The sequence below is a fragment of the Hyperoodon ampullatus genome (assembly GCF_949752795.1).
Source record: "Hyperoodon ampullatus genome assembly, chromosome: 6".
In the NCBI taxonomy this organism is placed as follows: domain Eukaryota; kingdom Metazoa; phylum Chordata; class Mammalia; order Artiodactyla; family Ziphiidae; genus Hyperoodon; species Hyperoodon ampullatus.
Window position 1 is genome coordinate 79,971,472 of NC_136919.1, and position 26,450 is coordinate 79,997,921.

General features: G+C 38.7%; 1 protein-coding gene across 1 annotated transcript in view; it reads left to right on the top strand.

The window, feature by feature from the left end:
- The window catches only part of GDA (guanine deaminase), a 130,852-nt gene that overhangs the window by 48,698 nt on the left and 55,704 nt on the right, over nt 1-26,450 (top strand). Inside the window, exons 2-6 of the mRNA XM_079706621.1 lie at nt 2,315-2,403; nt 9,554-9,725; nt 22,075-22,162; nt 23,916-24,021; nt 25,382-25,409. Of these exons, the coding sequence (XP_079562747.1) occupies nt 2,315-2,403; nt 9,554-9,725; nt 22,075-22,162; nt 23,916-24,021; nt 25,382-25,409 (483 nt within the window). The remainder of the gene's footprint in view (nt 1-2,314; nt 2,404-9,553; nt 9,726-22,074; nt 22,163-23,915; nt 24,022-25,381; nt 25,410-26,450) is intronic.

Sequence of the window (26,450 nt, forward strand, 5' to 3'; positions counted from 1 at the left end):
GCTCTGGAGCTCTTAGCACAGACATTTTTCTGTTCTTTGTAAGCTAGAAAGAACTTTGCTATAAAATTCTCTGAATGTGTGCTATCTAATATGGCATAATAAGCACCTGAAATGCGGCTAATATGACTGAGGAACTGAATTTTTAAATTTATTATTTTTATTTTAAATTTAATTTCTCATTTAAAAATTGATACTCATCTCAGTGTTTCAGTGTTTTGGGGACAAACTGGTTATGTGAGTCTATGTTTTGTAGATATGTAAAGTCTAAATATACAGATGAAGTATTTCTAATGAAAATTTACCAGCCAGATTGAAATGTACTTTAAATGCAAAATATACCCTGGATTTTAAAGACTAAGAAAAAGTAAAATTAATAACTTTTACATTGATTTTATGTTGACATGATAATTTTTTGTCAGAGCCACCTATGTTGTTAAATAAAAGATGTTATTGAAATTAATTTTACTGTTCCTTTTTACACTTTTAGTGTGGCTATTAGAAAATTTAAAATTATAAATGTGGCTTGCATTTGTGACAGGCATTATATTTTTATTAGACAGCATGGTTCTGAACCATGAGCTTTTCTAAAAGGTAGTAAAACTTCCTCAGTTTCTTTTTTTTTTAATTTTCATATCTGCTTTTATTTATTTTTAATTAATTTTTATTGGAGTATAGTTGATTTACAATGTTGTGTTAGTTTCTACTGTACAGCAAAGTGAATCAGTTATACATATATATATATCCACTCTTTTCTAGATTCTTTTTCCATTTAGGTTATTACAGAGTATTGAGTAGAGTTCCCTGTGCTAGGCAGCAGTTCCTTATTAGTTATATATTTTATATATAGTAGTGTGTATTTGTCAATCCCAATCTCCCAATTTATCCCTCTCCTCATTTTCTTATAGAGTTACTGGTTCATTCAGTTTTCCTATCTCTCCAGAGTAAATTTTGATCATTTATATCTTCCTCAAAAGTATTTATTTCAAATGTATGAATCTAGTACTTTACAAATATTTCCTTTCTTCCTCCCTCCCTCCCTCCCTCCCTTCCTTTCGGTAATGGTAAATGTTAAATCAGCTCTAAGATACATTGATAAAATTCTGTTTTTGTGATTTTCAATTAATTTTGTATCTGCTTTGACATTTATTGATTCAAATATATTTTTAGAATCATCCAATTACTTTTCTTTATTTGTAGGAATTACATTTTTATTTTCTCTTCTGATAAAAATTGCTGTTTTTAAAAAAGGATATCAATGAATAGAGAAGTCAATATTTATTTTATTTTATTTTCTGTTCCACAAACTATTTTTCCTGCAGTATATTGCCTTCTAATTGTTTAGATAAATTTTATATAAAAGTTTTCTTTCAATATTTCATGTTCCATGAAACAGTTATTTTTACAATATTGCATTTAAAAATGAAACAGGATATGTCCTGCACATATATTTCATTTTTCTTTGTCCTTTCTTGCTTTGCAATCCACTTTTACAGAGAAAGCAATCACACTGCACTTAAAAAGAATCAACAATAGATGCAATGTATCTACCATTTAAATGTTCCAGGGATGTGCTAACTTCTTAATTGAAATTACTATATTTAGCCTTCACAGTAGCTCTGTGAAGTATGTACTGATGGTATCCTCAGTTTGCAGATGAGGAAACCAGACCAAGAGGGATTGGAACCCATCCAGGGTTTCCCACCTATTGCCCACGGACTCACACGCTCCATGGGAGAGATCATTCTGTTAGTTTCTCATGCACAATACTAGAAAAATATAGCAGACCTCTTTATAGCAGATGTCTAGCATCAGAACATCAACATAGTTCATGCTAAGATTCCATTGTCAGGCAATTATTACACGCAGTTATGTTCAGTGTTAATAAATTGTCCCATGGTATACTACTACTGTGTTCTGGACTTGGGATCCTATAACAGCCTAACAAAAATCTTTCATTCATCTGCAGTGAGGTACACTTTCTATAAACAATTGTTTCCTTTAATCATTTGGGGGGTGGGGAGAAATAGATACCAATTAGCCATTTTTAATACTGTGTATCTTCAAATTAGAATTTTTGAAGTCTTACTTATATCTATAGAATGGCAGAAAAGGAGAAACTTCATACAGTTTACTTCTTTGGGCAAGCAAAGGCAAATCCCTGTCTTTTTGCCTCTGAACTCTATCCCATTTGCTGTCAAATACCTTTTAAAATTAATTTAGCTATGGTATAGTCTCTTTTAAGATTTAGATATTTAATAACAACAAATGACTATGGTTCATTAATTTGTGATTCTTTTCTTTCTTTTTTTTAAAGATAGTGTTTTTGGAAGAAGCGTCCCAACAAGAAAAGCTGGCCAAAGAATGGTGTTTCAAGCCATGTGAAATAAGGGAACTGAGCCACCAGTAAGTCAGAGCCAACATTTTTCCCTTTTACTTGATGCTGTTAAATAGTCTCAAATGATAAGAACCTGTCTTGAGAGACAGAGAGGCTTTTTTTTTTTTTTTTTAAAGGATGAGGTGGGAAAGAGAAGGTAAATAGAGAACATGGAGCTGAAAGACAGAAACTTTGAAAACTAGAGGCTGCCATCACTCATTTACTTCTTCAGCAAATATTTGTTGAGCTTATTATGTGTTGTGTAAGAATAGGATCTGGAGGTGAAAATGATCTACAGAGCCTTGGTCCTCACTGGGTTTACGGCCCATGGGAGACAGGGAGCATAAACAAGTGCACAGATATGTAAGCATGACAGTGATGCCTTCTATAAAGAAAGTAACGAGGGAGCATGATAGAGATAAACTAGTGCTGTGGAGGGGAGTTTGGGGAGGAATAACTCTGACAGTGTGCTTAGGGAAGACCTATCTCCAAAAGTAGCATTTGAGCTACAATTTTATGTTCCAGCTACTTTAGTGGTTAATATTTGTGCCAAATGTGTTTCCTGTTGATTGGTCTACTCTCTTCATAGCCTGGGTGATTTGTCTTATAGAAATGGGCATACTTTTTTTAAACTCAAAGATTTTGTCTGGTTTCAGGCCAAGTATGTTTCCAAAGTCAATGAAAGTTCCAAAGTCAACCAAAATCGTTTTCATTCTAAAAACACTTTTATAACTTGGGAAGTGGCTTTAGAGTAATGTAGTGAGAACACTGAATTAGGAATTAGAACACCTGCCACAAATCCTCACCCTACGGCTCTGTAGCTGTTAGATGGAAAGCAAGCCACTTCCCCTGTTTGACCTCGTCTCCTGGGATATTGGCAAAGGATTGTCCTAGATTGTGGTAGACACCTTGCCCACTGCAGGAGGACTGTGAATTGTGTTCCCCCTTAGTCTTTGAGGCAGAGGAGCTGGCCACAGTCCAGAGAGATGGGGTGACTGACCCTAAAGTTTTGTTGCATTTATACTCACATCTCCTCCTCCTTCCCTTTCTGTGCTGCCTCCCTGTTGGCTTAGAAGCATGTGGCCAATGGGCATGCAGATGAGTCCAATGGGCATGGAGGTCATTTTAGGCACCTCTGCTGTTGCCATCTGTTTTCTCTGCTAGATTTTCTTGAGAATATAGGTTGAGGAATAACTGACATTTATAAGTCACCTTCTTGCATTGCTTTGTCATGAAAGATTAGAAGGTGGCTTGCGAGTGGATGAGATGGAGGTTGGGAGAGGGTGGGAGGATGGTGGAGTGGCTGGAGGATGGGCAGTGAGGTGAACACATCTGTGGGTCTTCATATCCTTTTGTCCCTCTTTATGAGGCTGCTTTTGGAGTTAAATCCATCTAACAAATGCATATTCCAGGAGACCTGTAAGCACTACACACAGAAAAGTGAGAAGGTAAGAAAAATTGTGAACTTTGGTGGAAGACTAAAATCTTTGAAGAAAAATTATATTTAAAATGCAAAGTAATTTTTATATCAAACCTACAAGATAGGTACAGTTGTATTTCTTCAAGTCAGGATTAAAATACATGATGTCTCTGACAGACTGTTTAATAGAGTCAATGTACCTACAGGTATCTCAGCACCGTGTGGATTTTTTTTTAAATGAAAATTACAGCTGGAGCACTCTGAGCCGTGCTTTGATAGGAGTGGATCAGACTATGACCATGGACCAGAGAGAGGTTGACAGGGCCAGGATTAGGGTGAGGCAAGTGAGGCATTCACCTTGAGCACAGAATTTAAGGATTTTGGGGAGGGCAAAAAACTTACTAATCAAGATAAATAATACTTTAATGCAGTTTTATGCAGTATTTTTAAAAATCAAAATTAATGCAAAAACCCCACAATGAACAAAATACCAAAATTTTTAATAAGGACAAGATGTTGTTGTTTGTTTCACACCCTTGCATTTTTGTGCAATGAAAGAGTGGTTTTCAAACAGCCCAGGATTCCCAGGCCCTTGGGACCATCGCATCCCCAGCAGTGCATGTTGATGAGGGTTGCCAGTAGTGTGCAAGCAGACTGAGTAACTTAGGCTGTTCTATAGAAGTTCATGTGTTTTGATTGTAGGGCTTTTTCTAGCATTTTCCACTTGGTTAAAAGACAGGTGGGTGTTCTGACAAGTGTATACAGGGGCACATATTGTTCTTTCTCTTTTTCTTACCAGGTTCTGGTACAGCCTAGGCAGCACTGCAAGTTTGGGATGTGAAGTTGATGGTTTTTATCTGGGGAAAGTTGAGATTTTCTGAGGAAGTTAGGATAGTGATTAAGTAAAGTGAAAAGAGCAAAGTGGAAAAGCAGAAGGAGAAAGGAGAGCATTTTCACCTTCTCCTGCTTCAGCCTTCAAGCCCCCCTGCTTTGCCTGCAGTTTGACTTTTGATGGCAACCATTTAGCTGCAAGTGGTATCTTTTTTTTTTTTGCGGTACGCGGGCCTCTCACTGTTGTGGCCTCTCCCATTGCAGAGCACAGGCTCCAGACGCGCAGGCCCAGCGGCCGTGGCCCACGGGCCCAGCCGCTCCGCGGCATGTGGGATCTTCCCGGACCGGGGCACGAACCCGTGTCCCCTGCATCGGCAGGCGGACTCTCAACCACTGCGCCACCAGGGAAGCCCTGCAAGTGATATCTTGAGGGGAGTTCTAAGCCTGGCTGGGCCACTAATCATCCTCAAGCTTCCTTTGATCTTTCCATAGAATGAGTAGCTGGGCCAGTGACCGCTAATCTCACGTGCAGCTCTGACAGTCCACACACTCCTGCATGTACTGCTATCTGTAGTAATCCTGGAATATAACTTTCATTATGTGAATGTTTCTATTAATAAGCATTTCATAATACTTCCTGTTTCCTAAAAAGGATTACTAGGCTTTCTGGGTGAAAGTTAAACTTCTGATACAGTAAATCCTTGCTCCCTGTCGCCTCTGAAGACTTTGTACCTGTGTTATCTCCTTGAGTTCTTTCATCTCTGGTACCTTCAGAATATGCTCAGGTTTCTCCTACATGGAAAACAAAAAGTGACTTTCACTCTTCCCCTACATTACCATTCTAACTTTCACTACCGAATAGTTTTTGCCCAGTACTTTCTCTACACCTGTCTTTCCTGTTCATGGCTCTCTCCTCAGCACCTAGGACAGTAACTAAAACATACTAGGACTGGGTAAGTACTTAGATAATAAAGGACTGCATCCATGTGAAATCATGTGTCATTGTATGGAAATGAAAGCTCGCAGGGTCTGGACTCTTGCAGTTTTTAACACTGGTCACTGTCCTGCACTCCTTCCCCAAATTGCTGTCCTCAGCAACTCTCTGTCATAGGTGTCTATCTTCCTGACAATGATTCTGTCTAGATTGAGCACGACCTCTTCCTCAATCCTACTCTTTAAGTGGAGGCTACTGCTCAAGGTTTAGTTTCATTCTTTCTTCCACAGAAATCTCCGGCACCACCAACTTCTAGGGTTACCTAATCAGGGGAGACTGTCAAATCTGAATGCCATCTTTAACTCTGTGACCTCTTATCCCATGTGTTCAATTGCTTTTTGGAGACTTGCAGGTCATACTTTGACTGTAGGCTTAGTATGACATTGTCCCTCCCTCAAAATGGACTTTCCTTTTAAATTCTCTGTACTTTATGTCATTTATTCAGCATCACATGCTCAGAAACTTACTCTGACTCTTTCCTCTGCTAACTAGAGCTAATAAAAATCAAGTTCTTTCTCTCATATTTATCCTTTTCCTTTATTCAGAAGTGCTCTCATGCATGAGAGATTGAAAGAGTGTCCCCACACGTGCCTGCCACCACCAGATTCAACTTCCTAAGCCTGGGGTTCAATATGTCACAGTTCTGCCAAAGAAGATAAAAAACAAAGGATCAAATATTCTCATGATCCCCTCCCTCTTGGCTACAGAATAACAAATACATGTTAATTCACTAAATTGAGTATTCAAGACCCTTTCTTAAAAAAATTTTTTTGTAGTTGTTTTTTAGGAAACATTTTTTATATAGTAAAGTGCACAGATCTTATATAATTTGATAAATTTTGACAAATATATATTTGTCAAACATACCAATCAAGATATAAAACATTCCTGTCATCCTAGAAAGTTCCCCTGTGCTGCTTCCAGTCACTGTCCAGCCCCTTATCAGCAGCTACTGTTTGATTTCTATCACTTAGATTAATTTTGCCTGTTTTTGAACATCACATAAATGTAATAACTCAATATGTACTCTTCTGTGTCTGGATTCTTTCATTCAAAATAATGTTTTTGAGATTCACCCATATTGTTATGTATACTAGTAGTCCAATCTTTTTCATTGCAAATAGTGTTTCATTGTATCAATAGACCAGTTTGTTTATCTATGTTCCTGTGGCATTTGGATTGTTCCCCCCCCTTTTGTTATTGGTGTATAATTGCTTTACAATGTTGTGTTAGTTTCTGCTGTACTAACTAATGAAGTGAATCGGCTATATGTGTATCTCTGTCCTCTCCCTCTTGGACCTCCCTCCCACCCCACCCACCATCCCACCCGTCTAGGTCATCACAGAGCACCGAGCTGAGCTTCCTGTGCTTTACAGCAGGTTCCCACTAGCTATCTATTTTACACACGGTAGTGTACATAATCTCCCTAATCTCCCAATCTCAATCCTAATTTCCCAGTTCTTCCCACCCTCCCCTTCCCCCCATGTCCACATGTCCATTCTCTACATTTACGTCTCTATTCCTGCCCTGGAAGTGGGTTCATCTGTACCATTTTTCTGGATTCCACATATATGCATTAGTATACAATATTTTTTCTTCTCTTTCTGACTTACTTCACTCTGTATGACAGACTCTAGGTCCATCCACATCTCTACAAATGACCCAATTTCATTCATTTGTATGGCTGAGTAATATTCCATTGTATATATGTACCACATCTTCCTTATCCATTCATCTGTCATTGGACATTTAGGTTGTTTCCATGTCCTGGCTATTGTAAATTTGAGGTTAGTATGAATAAATCCCCCATAAAGTCTTATATGATCCTTTTTGTAAACATATGTTTTATTTCACTTGGGTAAATTACTAGGAGTGAAATTGCTCCTTCTGTCTCTCTGTGTTTGCCTCTCTCTCTTACACACACACACACACACACACACACACACACACGTACACACGTCCTCTCTCACCCCTGATGTCCTCAACTAGATTATAATCTCTTTGAGGACAAGAAGATGTCTTATTTTTCTTTGGACTCAAGGTGTAGCACAGTTTCTTAAACATAGTAGATACTTGGGAAATATTATTTGATTGAACAATTCAACTACATGAAGAAGTCACACTGCCATTCCATGTTATGATGATGGGGACAGTAAAAGCCCCAAGGACTGAAGTGTTCTGAAGAGGTCAGTGACTGACGCCAAAGAGGAGTCTGTATTTCCTTCTCCCTCTCTGCATGCCCCCACGTTGTAGGCCCACTTACTGCAGCCTTCTTGAAGTGCTTGTAGGTTGCCACTGCTTTTCATTTCCAGAGTGAATGAAAAATTCAGAGTGTAGTGACGAAGAATACTGAGGCTACTGCCTGGGTTTGAGTCTAGGCTCTAGAGCTGAAGTTGAATGATTACTTTTTTCAAGCTATTTAAATTTCCTGAGCTTGAGTTTACTCTTGTGAAGATGGGGATTACAATACTACTTCTTAAGTTTGTTGTGAGCATTACATCATCATCACAACTAATTTTTTTGGTGCTTTCCGTTATCTAGGCACTGTTTTTGCAAATATTAACTCAATCCTCACAACAGCCCTACGGTGAAACTCTATCTCTGTTTTATGTAAGGGGAAACTGAGTCACAGAACAGTTAAAGAATATCCCACTGCTGGTTTATGGTGGGGCATAAATTCAAAATCAGGCAGTATCAGTGAAGAATGTGTATACTCAAACCTTATAATAAACTGCCTTCCACAAATAAGATGATGTACGTAGAATGCTGTGCCCAGTGCCCAGTACATGTCTGACTTCAGTAAACATTACCTGCTGTCACCATCATCGTTATCATCATCACCACCATTCCTAGTTCTCATTTTTAAAAAATAAAGCATTTATAGATACCCGTGGCTTTATTTGTCTTCCATTTAAGTGGTATACATTTTGAATTGGTACCATATGGGATTCTTTATTATGTCCAATTCTGAGTTCAAGTTCCTTATGTATATAAAAATGTAACTAATATTTCCTTGCGGTGATGGTGGTGGTGGTGGTGCATACTGTATTTTATCTGCTTGGATGCAATTAGACAATAGACACCAGTGAACCAGATTATTTCTTTAGAAAAGCTTTAAGTGTCTATTAACATTGGGCTGCCTCAATTCTGTGGGCAGTGCCTCTGAAAACTCTAAAAAACATTGTTCTAGGACTCGCTGTTATAAGAGTTAATAGAAATAGGAAAATTGATGGGTGGAACAGTGGAGTGATCAGAAACATGTGGAGCATGGTTGTCATAGCATTGCACCTGTATCTTCACTTAACTGTTTATACCACTCACCCACTGACACTCTCGTCTTCTCAGATTGCCCTTCCCTAACCAGCCTCAGTTTGCTTTTGTTGCTTCTGTTTCAGAACTCAGCCCCTCCATCACATGGGACAGGACTAGATTTCTTGCAGCCAGCCAAGGTCAAGGTGACCATTGGGACTAAAATTGTGGCCATTCTGTTTCTCATCATCAGTCATCCTTAGTGACTTGTGTGTAATTCCTCTTCATGGCTCTAGAAGTTTTGACCTCCTCTCTCATCTTTGCCCTCTGTCCTACAACCCCCAATTGTGAGAACAAAGTCATACGATTAAACTGTAGCTTCACACATTTCTTGTGCAACGACTGCTTTGCTTCTGCTCAGTGCTGTGCTTTTTCCTCCTTTCATGATCTCTGGTAAACTTTATACCAAGACATTCCAATTTAGGACTGTTACCTCTCCTAGCAGAGTTTCATTTTTATTTTCTGATCTCTAAATAATAGAATAATTTACATTCATCTGATTGCATTGACTCTAAACCTGGGTGGAGTAAACAGTTAAATCACTGTATAGAGAAAATGTGATTTAAAGATATGGAAAATGACTAAAGATGTTATTAAATTCTTTTCTCCTTATCTTAATTTCCAGTGAGTTCTTCATGCCTGGGCTGGTTGATACACACATCCATGCCCCTCAGTACTGTTTGGCCGGGAGTAATGTAGACCTCCCACTTTTGGAGTGGCTGACCAAGTACACATTTCCTACAGAACACAAATTCCAGAGCATCGACTTTGCTGAAGAAGTATATACCAGAGTTGTTGTAAGTATCCTGCTTATGAGTATTGGTGCATTGTGTTCAGTCATCTATAGAAACATCCATTTCTTGGGGGCAGATTTAAGTTATTAAAAATAGGCAGTTAAGGCTATAATAGACTGTACAGACTTTTTCAGTTCTTTCACAGCTCAGTGAGTTTCTGACCACTTCACCTGCATAGCTAGCCACTAGCAAAGAGACAGCTTGAATCTAAATCCTCAAATCCCCTGGCTTCTCATCACTCTCACTTCTCATTTTACTTTACTAAATTTGGGTTTAATGCATATGTGTGTCCCTTTACTCTTGCCAATCCACAGTGCTGTTCTAGGTACCATATGGAATAGCTGTGTAACCTTTAGAAAGTTCTGTGACTCATTTTCCCCATTTGTAAAAAAACAGAGATAATGATAGTACCTACTTGTTAGGATTGTTATGATAATTAAGGGAGTTAATATTTGTTAAGCTCTTAAAATAGTGCCTGACATATGTATTTGCCTTACAAAATTCCCAAGGAAATCTAAAATTAAACTTTCAAGTTACAGTGAGAAGGGTATCACATTATTTTGGTAGCTTGGAAAGGAAGGAAAATAGGATGGTCCCCTCTTGCAGGGCCTGCGGGAATGTGATGAGCATTAACCCAGTAGAGGGAGCTATGGAGCTAGTTCAGTCAGAGAACAGTGGCTGTGGTGTGTGCCAACTAAAGGCCCTGAAATGTCCTTCCTTCCACTCTATCAGGAGAATCAGTTCCCTTTATTCTACTCCAACCCTATGCCCAGTCCACTCAGCAGCCAGAAATAACTTCTGCAGCTGAGAATTAAAGCTGCAAATATCCTATCTGACCGCTAACTCTTGTTATCTAGCATACTTAGTCTGAACATTCCTGCATTTTTATTGGACCCACTGATGGTTTTTCTCTTAAAGTAATGGTGTGAGGGTGATAATATTATAAGCCTTATACAGTGACCTAGCCACCCTGCCAGTTTCCCAGATCTTGCATCATCCAAGCCTTAAAGAGTAAAAGCAAGTGCTATCATTTATATACTTGCCTTGCTTAGTTATAAATTCAGTGTAATTGTGGACTTTACATATTTAGCACGGATCCACATGACACCAGGAAAACTGAGAAGGACTAAGCCTGTGTTGGAAGTTGCTAGTGCATTGTGTTAATGAATTGTGTTAACCACATCAAATCTTTTTATTCTCAAAATTTATTTATACCTTGCATTGTTCTGAAAAGGGTTAGAGATATCTTAAAATTGCATTGTATACAAGAGAAGAAAATGAGTCATGAAATCACAGCAAAGGAAAAAAAAGGAGGAGGAAAAATAAAATAAAGCCAAGAGGTAAATGTATACCATGGGGGTCCATGCACTTGTTAGGATTTGTCACACATTTGGCTTTAACTGACCCAGAGAGGGAAATCAAAGTATTTGATGTCAGTGAGTACAAAATAGGTGTTATTCTCTACAAATATTTTCGGTGTACACATCCTCTGTTTCTGATTATGAGCAGGCCCATAGACTTTAAGAGCTGGATGAGCTGAGAGTATAATTGACATTTGTTTAAGAAAGTTGAGATTTGTTAACTAGAACCTGTCCCTAAGGCTGAAGACTGCCTGTGGCAATGCAAAGGGGGTGCTAAGGCAGTACCCATGAACCAAGACATTTTTTGTTTTGTTTTTTATTTTCTGCCTCAGAAAACAGTCCTGGATCTATTCTTCAAGAAATGGGCAAGCCAGACCCCAGAGTTTTGCACCACAGATTTTGACAGTGATTATTTAATCTGAAAGTAATTTAAAGTATATATTAGCAAACATCTCCTAAGATTGTTAAGAAAAAAATCCCAGTAAGTCAGTCCTGTAATATCACCCTTTAAACATTGCAAACTGGGTGAGAGATTGCAGTTTCAAATCGGACTTTGGACTGGAATGAACCAAAAAGACTCGAAAGTTCAGGAATCTGTATATTATATAGATTATAGTCAAGGGACTGGAGAGTGAGATTCTTGGTAAATATGCCAAGACAAACTGGTTGCAAATATTCTCCTGGATAATAGAATGAATATGCTTACTCTATGGGGTTGTCAAATTCAGCAGATAAATTCAACTAATTCCAAAGAGGTGTCAGGTCATTAAAGTACAGGTGAAAAGACAAGGAGTCAGGCCACTCTTTTCCCCTGTTTTAGCTCATGGAAATTGTATAACCTGTTAAGGGGCCTGTTGATACTGGCGCTGAAGCTCAGTAGTAGTTTGCAATCTATTTTGAGCTCAAAAGGCTTGGTCTCAAGAATTGACAATTCTTATCAAGAATTGAAAGCAGGGGAAAGGTTGGGAAGCACAGCCAATATTTTGATGTTATTCCTGATAGATTTCTTTATAAATTGGAAAGTCATCATTAATGGAAAAGCCCTCTCAAAAGCTTATGAGAAACTAGGGTGGAACAGATGCCCGGGAACCCAAACATATAACATGCGAAGAAGAAAAGTAGCTGCATTTTAGACGGCTTACCTAGTAAGATTTTTCAGCCAAATTCTTTCCTTACTTTTTTTTAATTTTTTTTATTTTTTTACACGGTACGCGGGCCTCTCCCTGTTGTGGCCTCTCCCGTTGCGGAGCACAGGCTCCGGACTCACAGGCTCAGCGGCCATGGCTCACGGGCCCAGCCGCTCCGTGGCATGTGGGATCCTCCCGGACCGGGGCACGAACCCACATCCCCTGCATGGGCAGCCGGACTCCCAACCACCACGCCACCAGGGAAGCCCCTTTCCTTACTTTTTTAACTACATAAGTCACACACATGTGGCTGAACTCAGTGGGAACCAACAGGAGTAGCTTTGGGGTTCTTTCTTCTCCCCCTCCTTCCCTCTCTTCCTTCCTTTTTTATCCCCTCCTCTATGGGCTCTCCCTGTCCTGTCCCTTAAATGTAATTTGGGCCGATTCTTGAACTTTCTATTCTTTTAGTTTGTTCCAGTCCAATTTGAAACTGCAGTTTCTCATCTAGAAGCTTTTCTGTATGAGAAGTGTTTTCCCCGCTGACTCAGAGGAAGGACTTGCTGTTGGTGGCTGGGTAGTACTTCCATTGTCATTGTTGCTAATTAGCTGAAATTTTCCATTTTGATCTCCTTCTTCAAGCCCCTGTTTTAGAAAGGTGTTTAAAGTGTTGAGAATTTAGAAAATGTCAGATTACACTTCTGTTTTAATTTTGAGTTTCATTTTATTTTGCTTAGTAAATGTAACGTGTGTGGTTATTTTTCTTGGGAATTAGTTCACTGTTATTTTATGACCCAATAAAAGGTCAATTTTTATGATTATTCTACACATTTTTAAACAGACTGTGTTTTCTCTGTCAATATGACTTTTTAAAATATCTGCTAGATTAGGTTGTTAAAAGTGTTAAACAAGTCTTGTATCATTTTCCTGTATAGTCTCCCACATAATAAGACAAGAAACTTAAATAGTCTTCCCTTCAAGATGCAGCCCCCTCACCGTGTCCTGTGTTACATCACGTGAGATTTTAGTTCCTGGTTTTTTTTCTTTGCCATCTACATACATTTAATTTAAAATGTTTTTTAAAATTTAGTTTAATTTTTTTATACAGCAGGTTCTTATTAGTTATCAGTTTTATACACTTCAGTGTATACATATCAATCCCAATCTCCCAATTCATCACACCACCACCCCCTGGCCACTTCCCCCCCTTGGTGTCCATATGTTTGTCCTCTACTTCTGTGTCTTCAGTTTCTGCCCTGCAAACCGGTTCATCTGTACCATTTTTCTAGGTTCCACATATATGCGTTATTATACGATATTTGTTTTTCTCTTTCTGACTTACTTCACTCTGTATGACAGTTTCTAGATCCATCCATGTCTCAACACATGACCCAGTTTCGTTCCTTTCTATGGCTGAGTAATATTCCACTGTATATATGTACCACTTCTTCTTTATCCATTCGTCTGTTGATGGGCATTTAGGTTGCCTCCATGACCTGGCTATTGTAAATAGTGCTGCAGTGAACATTGGGGTGTATGTGTCTTTTTGAATTATGGTTTGCTCTGGGTATATGCCCAGTAGTGGAATTGCTGGATCATATGGTAATTTTATTTTTATCTTTTTAAGGAACCTCCATACTGTTCTCCATACTGGCTGTATCAATTTACATTCCCACCAGCAGTGCAAGAGGGCTCCCTTTTCTCCACACCCTCTCCAGCATTTGTTGCTTGTAGATTTTCTGATGATGCCCATTCTAACTGGTGTGAGGTGGTACCTCATTGTAGTTTTGATTTGCATTTCGCTAATAATTAGTGATGTTGAGCAGCTTTTCATGTGCCTCTTGGCCATCTGTATGTCTTCTTTGGAGAAATGTCTATTTAGGTCTTCTGCCCATTTTTGGATTGGGTTGTTTTTTTAATACTGAGCTGCATGAGCTGTTTATATATTTTGAAGATTAATCCTTTGTCTGTTGATTCATTTGCAAATATTTTCTCCCATTTTGAGGATTGTCTTTTCGTCTTGTTTATGGTTTCCTTTGCTGTGCAAAAGCTTTGGAGTTTCATTAGGTCCCATTTGTTTATTTTTGTTTTTATCTCCATTCCTCTAGGAGGTGGATCAAAAAAGATCTTGCTCTGATTTATGTCAGAGTGTTCTTCCTATGTTTTCCTGTAAGAGTTTTAGTGTCCTGTCTTACATTTAGGTCTCTAATCCACTTTGAGTTGATTTTTGTGTATGGTGTTAGGGAGTGTTCTAATTTCCTTCTTTTACATGTAGCTGTCCAGTTTTCCCAGCACCACATATTGAAGAGACTGTCTTTTCTCCATTGTATATCCTTGCCTCCTTTGTCATAGATTAGTTGACCATAGGTGTGTGGGTTTGTCTCTGGGCTTTCTAACTTGTTCCATTGATCTATGTTTCTGTTTTTGTGCCGGTATCATATTGTCTTGATTACTGTAGCTTTGTAGCATAGTCTGAAGTCAGGGAGTCTGATTCCTCCAGCTCTGTTTTTTTTCCCTCAAGACTGCTTTGGCTATTCAGGGTCTTTTGTGTCTCCATACAAATTTTAAGATGTTTTGCTCTAGTTCCGTAAAAAATGCCATTGGTAATTTGATAGGGATTGCATTGAATCTGTAGATTGCTTTGGGTAGTATAGTCATTTTCACAATATTGATTCTTCCAATCCAAGAACATGGTATATCTCTCCATCTGTTGGTATCATCTTTAATTTCTTTCATCAGTGTCTTATAATTTTCTGCATACAGGTCTTTTGTCTCCTTAGGTAGGTTTATTCCTAGGTATTTTATTCTTTTTGTTGCAGTGGTAAATGGGAGTGCATTTCTGTGCATTAATTTTGTATCCTGCAACTTTACCAAATTCATTGATTAGCTCTAGTAGTTTTCTGGTGGCATCTTTAGGATTCTCTATGTATAGTATCATGTTATCTGCAAAGAGTGACAGTTTTACTTCTTCTTTTCCAATTTGTATTCCTTTTATTTCTTTTTCTTCTCTGATTGCTGTGGCTAGGACTTCCAAAACTATGTTGAATAATAGTGGTGAGAGTGGACATCCTTGTCTTGTTCCTGATTTAGAGGAAATTTTTCAATTTTTCACCATTGAGAATGATGTTTGCTGTGGGTTTGTTGTATATGGCCTTTATTATGTTGAGGTAGGTTCCCTCTGTGCCCACTTTCTGGAGAGTTTTTATCATAAATGGGTGTTGAATTTTGTCAAAAGCTTTTTCTGCATCTACTGAGATGATCATATGGTTTTTATTCTTCAATTTGTTAATATGGTGTATCACATTGACTGATTTGCATATATTGAAGAATCCTTGCATTCCTGGGATAAATCCCACTTGATCATGGTGTATGATCCTTTTAATGTGTTGTTGGATTCTGTTTGCTAGTGTTTTGTTGAGGATTTTTGCGTCTATATTCATCAGTGATATTGGTCTGTAATTTTCTTTTTTTGTAGTATCTTTGTCTGGTTTTGGTATCAGGGTTATGGTGGCCTTATAGAATGAGTTTGGGAGTGTTTCTTCCTCCGCAATTTTTTGGAAGAGTTTGAGAAGGATGGGTGTTAAGTCTTCTCTAAATGTTTCATAGAGTTCACCTGTGAAGCCATCTGGTCCTGGACTTTTGTTTGTTGGAAGATTTATTTTTTGGAAGATTTTTAATCACAGTTTCAATTTCATTACTTGTGATTAGTCTGTTCATATTTTCTATTTCTTCCTGGTTCAGTCTTGGAAGTTTATACCTTTCTAAGAATTTGTCCATTTCTTCCAGGTTGTCCATTTTATTGGCATAGAGTTGCTTGTAGTAGTCTCTTAGGATGCTTTATATTTCTGCAGTGTCTGTTGTAACTTCTCCTTTTTCATTTCTAATTTTATGGATTTGAATCCTCTCCCTCTTTTTCTTGATGAGTCTGGCTAATGGTTTATCAATTTTGTTTATCTTCTCAAAGAACGAGCTTTTAGTTTTATTGATCTTTGCTATTGTTTTCTTTGTTTCTATATCATTTATTTCTGCTCTGATCTTTATGATTTCTTTCCTTCTGCTAACTTTGGGTTTTGCTTGTTCTCCTTTCTGTAGTTCCTTCAGGTGTAAGGTTAGATTGTTTATTTGAGATTTTTCTTGTTTCTTGAGGTAGGCTTGTATAGCTATAAACTTCCCTCTTAGAACTGCTTTTGCTGCATTGCATAGGTTTTGGATCGTCTTGTTTTCATTGTCATTTGTCTCTAGGTATTTTTTGATTTCCTCTTTGATTTCTTCAGTGATCTCTTCGTTATTTAGTAATGTATTGTTTAGCCTCCATGTGTTTGTGTTTTTTATGGTTTTTTTCCTCGTAATTCATTTCTAATCTCATAGCGTTGTGGTCAGAAAAGATGCTTGATATGATTTCAATTTTCTTAATTTACTGAGGCTTGATTTGTGACCCAAGACGTGATCTATCCTGAAGAATGTTCCATGTGCATTTGAGAAGAAAGTGTAATCTGCTGTTTTTGGATGGAATGTCCTATAAATATCAATTAAATCTATCTGGTCTATTCTGTCATTTAAAGCTTCTGTTTCCTTATTTATTTTCATTTTGGATGATCTGTCGATTGGGGTAAGTGAGGTGTTAAAAGTCCCCCACTATTATTATGTTACTGTCAATTTCCTTTTATAGCTGTTAGCAGTTGCCTTATGTATTGAGGTGCTCCTATGTTGGGTACATAAATATTTATAATTGTTATATCTTCTTGGATTGATCCCTTGATCATTATGTAGTGTCCTTCCTTGTCTCTTGTAACATTCTTTATTTTAAAGTCTATTTTATCTGATATGAGTATTGCTACTCCAGCTTTGATTTCCATTTGCATGGAATATCTTTTTCCATCCCCTCACTTTCAGTCTGTATATGTCCCTAGGTCTAAAGTGGGTCTCTTGTAGACAGCATATATATGGGTCTTGTTTTTATATCCATTCAGCAAGCTTGTGTCTTTTAGTTGGAGCATTTAATCCGTTCACGTTTAAGGTAATTATCGATATGTATGTTCCTATCACCATTTTCTTAATTGTTTTGGGTTTGTTTTCGTAGGTCATTTTCTTCTCTTGTGTTTCCTACTTAGAGAAGTTCCTTTAGCATTTGTTGTAGAGCTGGTTTGGTGGTGGTGAATTCTCTTAGCTTTTGCTTGTCTGTAAAGCTTTTGATTTCTCCATCAAATCTGAATGAGATCCTTGCTGGGTAGAGTAATCTTGGTTGTAGGTTCTTCCCTTTCATCACTTTACCATGCCACTCCCTTCTGGCTTGTAGAGTTTGTGGTGAGAAATCAGCTGTTAACCTTATGGGAGTTCCCTTGTATGTTATTTGTCATTTTTCCCTTGCTGCTTTCAGTAATTTTTCTTTGTCTTTAATTTTTGCCAATTTGATTACTATGTGTCTCGGTGTGTTCCTCCTTGGGTTTATCCTGTGTGGGACTCTCTGCGCGTCCTAGACTTGGGTGGCTATTTTCTTTCCCACGTTAGGGAAGTTTTCGACTATAATCTCTTCAGATATTTTCTCGGGTCCTTTCTCTCTCTCTTCTCCTTCTGGGACCACTATAATGCGAATGGTGTTGCGTTTAATGTTGTCCCAGAGGTCTCTTAGGCTGTCTTCATTTCTTTTCCTTCTTTTTTCTTTATTCTGTTCTGCAGGAGTGAATTCCACCATTCTGTCTTCCAGGTCACTTATCCATTCTTCTGCCTCAGTTATTCTGCTATTGATTCCTTCTAGTGTATTTTTCATTTCAGTTATTGTATTGTTCATCTCTGTTTGTTCTTTAATTCTTCTAGGTCTGTGTTAAAAATTTCTTGCATCTTCTCGATCTTTGCCTCCATTCTTTTTCCAAGGTCCTGGATCATCTCCACTATCATTATTCTGAATTCTTTTTCTGAAAGGTTGCCTATCTCCACTTCATTTGGTTGTTTTTTTGGGTTTTATCTTGTTTCTTCATCTGGTACATAGCCCTCTGCCTTTTCATCTTGTCTATCTTTCTGTGAATGTGGTTTTTGTTCCACAGGCTGCAGGATTGTAGTTCTTCTTGCTTCTGCTGTCTGCCCTCTGGTGGATGTCTAAAATGTTTTCAATTTGGATCCTCTTTGTTTTGGATTTATTTTCTTAGATGATGATAATCTTTTCCAATAAGGTGGGTGACAAACAACCCAAATCCTTGAACTACCAAAAATGGTTTTAGTTTTTTCTGACTCTTGAATGATGCACTTCAGCTACAGAGAGAATTCTCTTTAAAATGATTTTCCCACCAGCATCCAGTGTGCTGATGTCAATCTCATTCTCATTCCCTTCTAGCTAATTCGCTGGCCTTCAGGATTTTCTTCATTGTTGAGGTTCTGAAATTTCACTTATAGATATGTTTTTGTTTTTGTTTTTTTCAGTCCATTTTCTTTAATATAGTATTACTTCTGTTCTGGAAAATGAATTTCCTTCTCTCTCTCTCTTTCTTGTGCATGCATGCTCATTTATTTTCTCTGCCACCCCCCCACCCCATTTCCCATGCTCTTAGTATATTCTTCCCTCCAATCTGTTCTTTCTTTCAGCAACTCTTCTTAGAAAAATAGTGAAACTTCTGTGTATACTTTTGCACTACATTCTTAGAGAATGCCAGTGGCCCAAATTGGCAAGTTATTAATTCACTCTCACTGTTACAGTAGCCTGTTCCTCTGTCAAGGATACAATGTCCTATTCTATGCACGTAACAATGCTTATTTTAGATCATTTTATGCCTCTCGTTGCTTTAGTAAGTCTGATTCCTCATGTTTTCATTCAACAATATTTACTAGGCACACATGAGGATCCAGGCACTTTTCTGGTTGCTGGAGATTGAATTTGATGCCTCTGTCATGGTGTTAACTTTTCTCTTGGGTGTGTGATTATGGTAGCACATCCTTTTCTATAGGTGACAGGCTATATAAACATCCTTTACTTGCAGCCAGAAATATTTTTTTTTCATGTGCAAAGTGTCTTAACATTTGAAAAGATTGACATAAAAATCCAGTTTTCCTAATTCTCTTGCCCTTCATTACTAATTGACATCACTGGTCTCTCTTTTTTGTTGTTCTTTTTTTAACAGTTGGCTGAAGCCGAATAGAGGCTGCTAGGATACGGCATGTTCTTCCCTATTACTTTAAGTCCAAATTATTTTCCTTCTGCAGATGTTTACGTTTCTAATACAACCCCATTCTAGTCAAGAGTCCTCTTATTTCACAAATGAGGAAACTGATGTTGAGAATGTAAAGCAACTTTCTCAAGGTCACACAGGTCATAATATGCAAGAAGCAAGAACTCCAGTGCAGTTTTTCCTCTGCACATTAAAAAGCTTCTGCTGTGTGGGGGGGGGCTGGGGGCATATGGGAAATCTCTGTACCTTCCTCTCAATTTTGCTGTGAACCTAAAACTGCTCTTTAAAAATGTCTTAAAATTTTAAAAGAGAAGAAGAAGAAGAAGCTTCTGCTTAAGACAGACCCCGCTCAGGTCAATCAGTACTCTTCCAAGTGCTCAGAGAAGTCAGGCAATATCAGTTCTGATTTCTTTCTCAAAATCTTCCCACTGCCTTCTATTCCTTTGTTTCACTCTGGTCGGGATTGTCTCTGGCACTGCTATAATCTGGGCATTCCCTTTGGTTCTCCTCTGTGTTTAATTCCCATTTTCTGGACCTAAGAAGTTCTTTTTCTTTGCATTACTCTCACATTTTTTAAAAACACATCTTCTAGGAGCTTCCTAAGCTCTTAAAGGAGAAAAACATTCAAGATTTTGTGTATCTAATCATATCTCTATTCTATTTTCACACTTGACTGATAATTTACCAGGGTATAAAATTCTACTTTAAAATAACTTCCCTCCTTAAATCAACTATACTTCAATAAAATAAATTTTTTAAAAATTAAAGAAAACTTTCCTCCAGAATTTTAAAGCCATTGTTCTGTTTTCAGCATCACTGGTGATAACACCAGTGCTATTGTGATTCCTGCCATTTGTCTATGACTGGTTTTCTTTCTCTGGAACCTTTCAGAATCTTCACTTTACTTGTAGACTTAATATCTCACAATTATATGCCTTACTTGGCTTCTGTTTTTCATGCACTGAACTGAGCGTTCTATGAGGATTTTCAGTTTGGAGCGACTAGTATTATTTCTCAGACAATTTCACCCCCTCCATTTCCTTAAAAAAAAAATTTTTTTTATAACTTTAATTCTAAATGTTAGATCTCTTAGATTGAGCATAATTTTCTTATCTTTTCATCCTTGACTTTCACCTTTCTTCTCTGAGAAATTGTCTTCTAATTTAACCTTCTGTTGACTCCCATATTTCATTTTTAACATTTTTACTTTTGGAGAGCTCTTTTTTTTTTTTTTTGCGGTGCACGGGCCTCTCACTGTTGTGACCTTTCCGGTTGAGGAGCACAGGCTCCGGATGCACAGGCTCAGCGGCCATGGCTCATGGGCCTAGCCACTCCGTGGCATGTGGGATCTTCCTGGACCGGGGCATGAACCTGTGTCCCCTGCATCGGCAGGCGGACTCCCAACCACTGCGCCACCAGGGAAGCCCATGGAGAGCTCTTATTCTCTGATTTCCACAGCATTCTGTTCTTTTTTTGTGGATACAATATCTTCTTTTATTTCTTTGAGATTGTTAATCATAGTGTTGTTTTTTTTTTTAAATCAAGCTTCCTTCTGACCTACAGATTGCCTGTTTCTTCCAATATTTTATCCATATTCTTTCTTCCTTCCCCTCTCCCCTTTTTTATAGTAGCTTTCCTCCAGTGTCCGTTGAACCTTAAATGTACATTCATATTTAAGTGTGATGCTCCAAGATGCTGATTAGAAGATCTGGGTGGGGTAGCATTTGTTGACTGGTAAACTTCATTATATGATGAACAGTGAAGGTAGTAAACAGCCCTTTAAATTGTGGGTCCCAAAAGTCATTGTGAGGACATCTTCCTTCTAGAGCCATTCATCTTCTCTCGGAAGAAGTCCTTCAGTCCTGCCAGGACTGGTGGAAACAGTACGTGTGGCATTTTGGGGAAGATGACCAAGGGTCCCAGAGGTCAGCCAGATGTCCACTTAAACCTCTTCTTTTCAGCCTATGCCTCACCTTGTCCTTTTGGACTTGTACCCTCTAAATACTATCCAATTTCTATAGAGGGTAAATCTGTTCTGCAAGAAGCAGGTTAGGGGTGGTTGGCTGATTTCAGCAGGAAAAAGAGTCCTGCCAAGGTTTAATTATCTGTATACAGACTTTCAGCCAATTCCCTGTTAACAACCACATGCTCCTCTCTCTTTCCAAGTTGCCTCTGGGTTCTTATACTTGTTTTTCCTTCCGAGAAGATGTTGAAATATTTCCGCTGCTCATGTCTCCTCTCTGCTTATGGTTTAATAAATGTTATACTCCTTTACTGTATTTTAGTAGAGATTTGCTGAGGAAGAGAGATGGATACATGTTATCAATCTGCTAGGATGAACTAAAAATCTGGCTGAATAACTGTATCCTGTAATTGCTAGAAAAATCTCATTTATTCACTCCCAGATGCAATAAAGTTTGCATATTCTTAAACAGTCCTAAAAAAATAAGGAATTAATTAGTATCACATTTTATAAATTCTGCAACACAGAACTGTGTGAATCTAGGAAATCGAAAGCATCAACTTCTCTAGCTAACACTTTTAAAATATAAATACTTTTACCATTTGCCTTAGCTACATTTCATATTGAGATGGCATGCCTTTAAATAAAACATCTTAAAATTGAAAACTAAAATTCCATTTTCATCTGTATATACCATGTGACTCTTCTGGGCACAGGCAATTCATGGTTTTTGTGATTTATTTTTAGAGGAGAACACTAAAGAATGGAACAACCACAGCTTGTTACTTTGCAACAATTCATACTGACTCATCGCTGCTCCTTGCCGAAATTACAGGTGAGGAGATGAAAGGATGATTTACGGGCACGTGAAGTATGTCCAGACCATGCCGGCAGTTGACTTATACTTGGGAGCAGTCCTGCCTTTTAATTGCTAGAATTTATCACTGCATTTCTTGCAAGTAATTAGGTATTTGTGTATCACTGTGGCCCTTGAACTTTTTCTGTTGTTTAAGTAATTTGATTATTTACTTTTAGTTTTTGGCTGCAGAATGATGTAAATGGGTCTGAATTTTGTGTATTAATTTAGGGCTTTTTGGAACAGGTTTACTAATTCTAGCAATAGCAACAGTTTATCTATCAGCAGATAGATCTTAGCTGTTGGCTAGACTCAGGGCACTATGCTAGATGCTGGGAACATAGTAAAACGGAAAATAGTCTCTGCCCTTGAGGAACCAGACAGGATTAACTGATTAATAGGTACGTGCACTGATTAATGACTTTAATAACAGCTGTACTGCTTTTACTAGATGCCTAGTATTGTGCAAAGAACTCTACGTGGATTAGTTCAGCTCAGTTGCAAACAGCCTTCTGGAGCAGTTATTCAGGTCCTTGTGTTACAGATGGATAAACTGATCCTCAGAGAGGTTATGTAACATGCCCAAGTCACACAGCTAGTAAGCAGAGCTGAGACTTGATTTACACTGATGATTCCAAAACTTGTACACAGTACAGTGCCTAGCACATAGCAGGTGCTCAGTAAATACTGTTGACTGATGTGCTGACACTACTGCTTGCTGGCCAAGGTAGTTTATACCAAAGACCTCAAGGGTGACACTGAAAGTAAATATTGCAAATTTTGGAGGAGACAGAATGAACCCAGAATTGGATCACCTGGGAAGATTTCATTGAAGGGATCTTTAAATTGGGCTTTGAAGGGAAGATAAAATGAGGAGAGAGGAAAATGCCTTTCAGATAGGAAAGATGACATGGGGGTATGGGGACAGGAACGTTCATAGTGGATATACAGGAGGCAGGGAACAGAGTAGCTGAACTAAAGGGAAGGATTCATGGCATGATGGGATGGGAGAGGTTGGGCAGAGGGGATGGTTCAGTCTCTGGAGAGATTCAAATATGCATCAGACTCAAAAAAGTTTTCAGCGAGATGAGGTATGTGATGAAGGTGGTGTTTTAAGGAAGAATAATCTAATCGCCAGGTATTACAGTGAATTACAGGGGAAAGAGAGAGAGAGAAAGACTTCTGAAAGACTCAAGACAGAGGTGGAGACATTGTTGAAAAAATGAACATTGCCTCATGTAGCATCAACTTTCTAGCTGAAATAGAATTCCTCTAGAACCTTTGATAAGCACGAGGTTCTTCAGTGCTGAGAACTGCTGGTAGGAGTAAGTAAAATCCCCCACAGATAATGATATTGGCACTGCTACACTTAAGAATAGCGACAGTATCTTTACTAAGCCCATGTGCCAGCCACTTTACATACATTATTGGGTATAGTCCTCATAACCCTGCACATAGTGGAGGACACTGGGCACATCTGGGTTTAGACCTTAAGCAAATAATATCCTTCATTCTGGGAGTAATCAGAGGAGTAAGGTGCTAATGGGAGAACCTTTACTACTTACAGAATTGATCGAGTTCTTGTTATTGTTCTTAAATGGTGTGATGATCTTTTACATTCTCACTTATGTTTTTAAAACGATTTTAATTTAAGATGTTTTAAAGAGGCTTAGTAAAGGTACAGTTTGGGAAAGAAACATGACTTTAGATTCTTTTTGTGTGTGTCTCACAGATAAATTCGGGCAGCGGGCATTTGTGGGCAAAGTCTGCATGGATTTGAATGACACTGTTCCAGAATACAAGGAAACCACTGAGGAATCAATCAAGGAAACAGAGAGGTATGTTTGTCTTGATTTGTCTTATGGAGTTGGAGATGGGAAAAAGAAACCTCTTTAACCCAGGCAGAATGTGCACATATATCACTGCCTGGGTTTGCCTAACTTCATGAAATTGATCTGACCCTAAGGAAAATGTTGCATGTCAGTACTATTTTTGTATACCAAATCATATGTTAAAGCCTCTGGGAACTTGTTATAGGACTCCTAGGGCAAATCCCTTTATAAAATGAAGGATTTTTTAAAAAGTAAATGATTTACCCACTCCTTGTCCTTCGTTATAGACTGGGGCTTCTCCTGTAGCTTAAACTTTTTATTTTACATGGGGATATGCTAGTGATACCATAGGTACTTTTTCTATATTTCTTTAATGGCTTTTCCATGGTGCCTTGAGGATTTGACAAGGAATTCTGTTGTATGACACTCAACATCAAAGAGATATAGAAGAAAATTCTTTAGGTTTAAATCTTGCCTAAGACCAAACATATCCTGATGCAAGTTTGAGAAGTCCAGCTTTTCTCCATTCCCCAGGCCTCCTTCACCTTAAGTGTGTCCTCTGTAAAGCGTGGCTTAGGTGCTGCTATGTTCCCATAGAGAGAAGGAAGCACACACTTTCCCTTTAGCATTTGGCCATATGCTCAACTTTTCTATGAATCTGTGTTTGTGGGAATAGTGAACCCTGATTCACATTTTATTCTTAAAGAAAGGATTACCAGAAAGCAGGAGGCTATAGCTCACAAATATTTCCAGCCAGGGCAGAAACAGTTATTTCATAGGCCCTACAGATACCACCATCCCTGCAGATATATTTGGTAAGATCACCATCCCTGTCACTACCCATTTCACAACCATGTCTGGCCTATTCCTTCTGCTTTACTCCAACATCCATGCCCAGTAGCACTCAGCCTTTGAAAATAAATGATGCTATTGTGATTTTGTGAGCAAGCAGCTTCCACTTTAGGGAAACTGGGAGTAGAGAGCCCCATGGCTTCTAAACACCTCCAGATACACAGGACTCCATGACTCTGATATCCATGGAACATAACATACTGCAGTATTCCCCCAAACAGAGCTTAAGCTAGTAGAATGGCTTGAGTGCTGTGGGAATACTTGTGAACAGCCTGGCTGATGTTAGATGATAAAATTGCATTTCCCTGTGATTTTGCACTCCATCGCTCTGGCTGCAAATGAGAAAGGGTAATTACTACTTGTTAATCCTTAATTAGTGGTGGTGAAACATGTGCAGCATTAGAAATGTTTACATGGAAATCAGTACATGTAAGGGTCATGTTTTCGTGCTTTTAAAAATTTAATTTGAAAAATGCCTAAATTTTCTAACTTCCCGTTTGTTGCTTTATTTCAGATTTGTGTCAGAAGTGCTCCAAAGGAATGTAAGTAAACTTGTTCCCAGCTCGTTTTTTAATTGCCTTCCTGTTAGTTGTAGGATTTGTTATTAAGCTGTTTGGTAGAGGTTAGCCTGTATACGTTTGGCTTATTCCATGCATGCAGAAGTATTTTCCTAAAGCCTTAAATTGTTTTCATGGTGGATGCATCAACTCAGCTCAGGAAGGTCAGGCGTTTTTTACTTTCTCAGTGGTTTTCCCTCCCTCTCCTCTGGGACCTTCTAATTTCATAGGACAGGCCGGTGGGGAGGCAGGAGAGGGCTTCATGCATGTAGACAGATTGGTGGCAACTGGATGTTGTGGCATGGTTTGTTGGCTACATCACCATTGGCTCTGGCCTCTTGTACCCCCTGATCTGGTCTGAAACACAGGTGGTGTCCAGCCCTGATGCCCCAGCCAGACTGCCTTGGTCCATAGATGCGTGCATGTCGTGTGGCCTGCAGGCACTCAGCCAGGCACCCCGTTCCACAGTGCCCTGGTGTTGGTGATCCTGTGAAGACAGTGCTGTTTTCTGACCCACCCCCAGCAGGCTGGTCTATGGCTCTGCTGTGCAGTCTCTTAGATTTGCAAACCAGACTCGAGGCCTCACCATTTTTTAAGGTCTGATTGGAAGCCATAGAAAACCTCAGTATTTCTTTCAGTCTAATCTTGGGAGACCTAGGTGCAGCTTTGTGGATCGTTATCCTTGCCGCTCTTCTATGAATCCTTCTCTACTGCTCAGCCTCAAAGGTGACATCAGAGCCATGCCTGCAACTAATTAACAGTCCTCAGGGAGGCCATGGCCAGCATACCACCCCAAGATGTCGAAAGGGGAACAGGCCACCACTTCATTCTTAGTCTTTCCAGCACTCTCCCTTAAAACGTCTCCTCTGCCTCCTAATCCTCTTTATAAAAGCCACCCAGTCTAGGCCTGGTCTGAGCCTTCATGTGCCTTGCATTTGAGATGGGATCTTCTTCTACTGAACTTGGTGCTACAGAATATACCCTTCCTTGTTCTCATCCATGAGCCATTTCCATGAAACCCAGCGC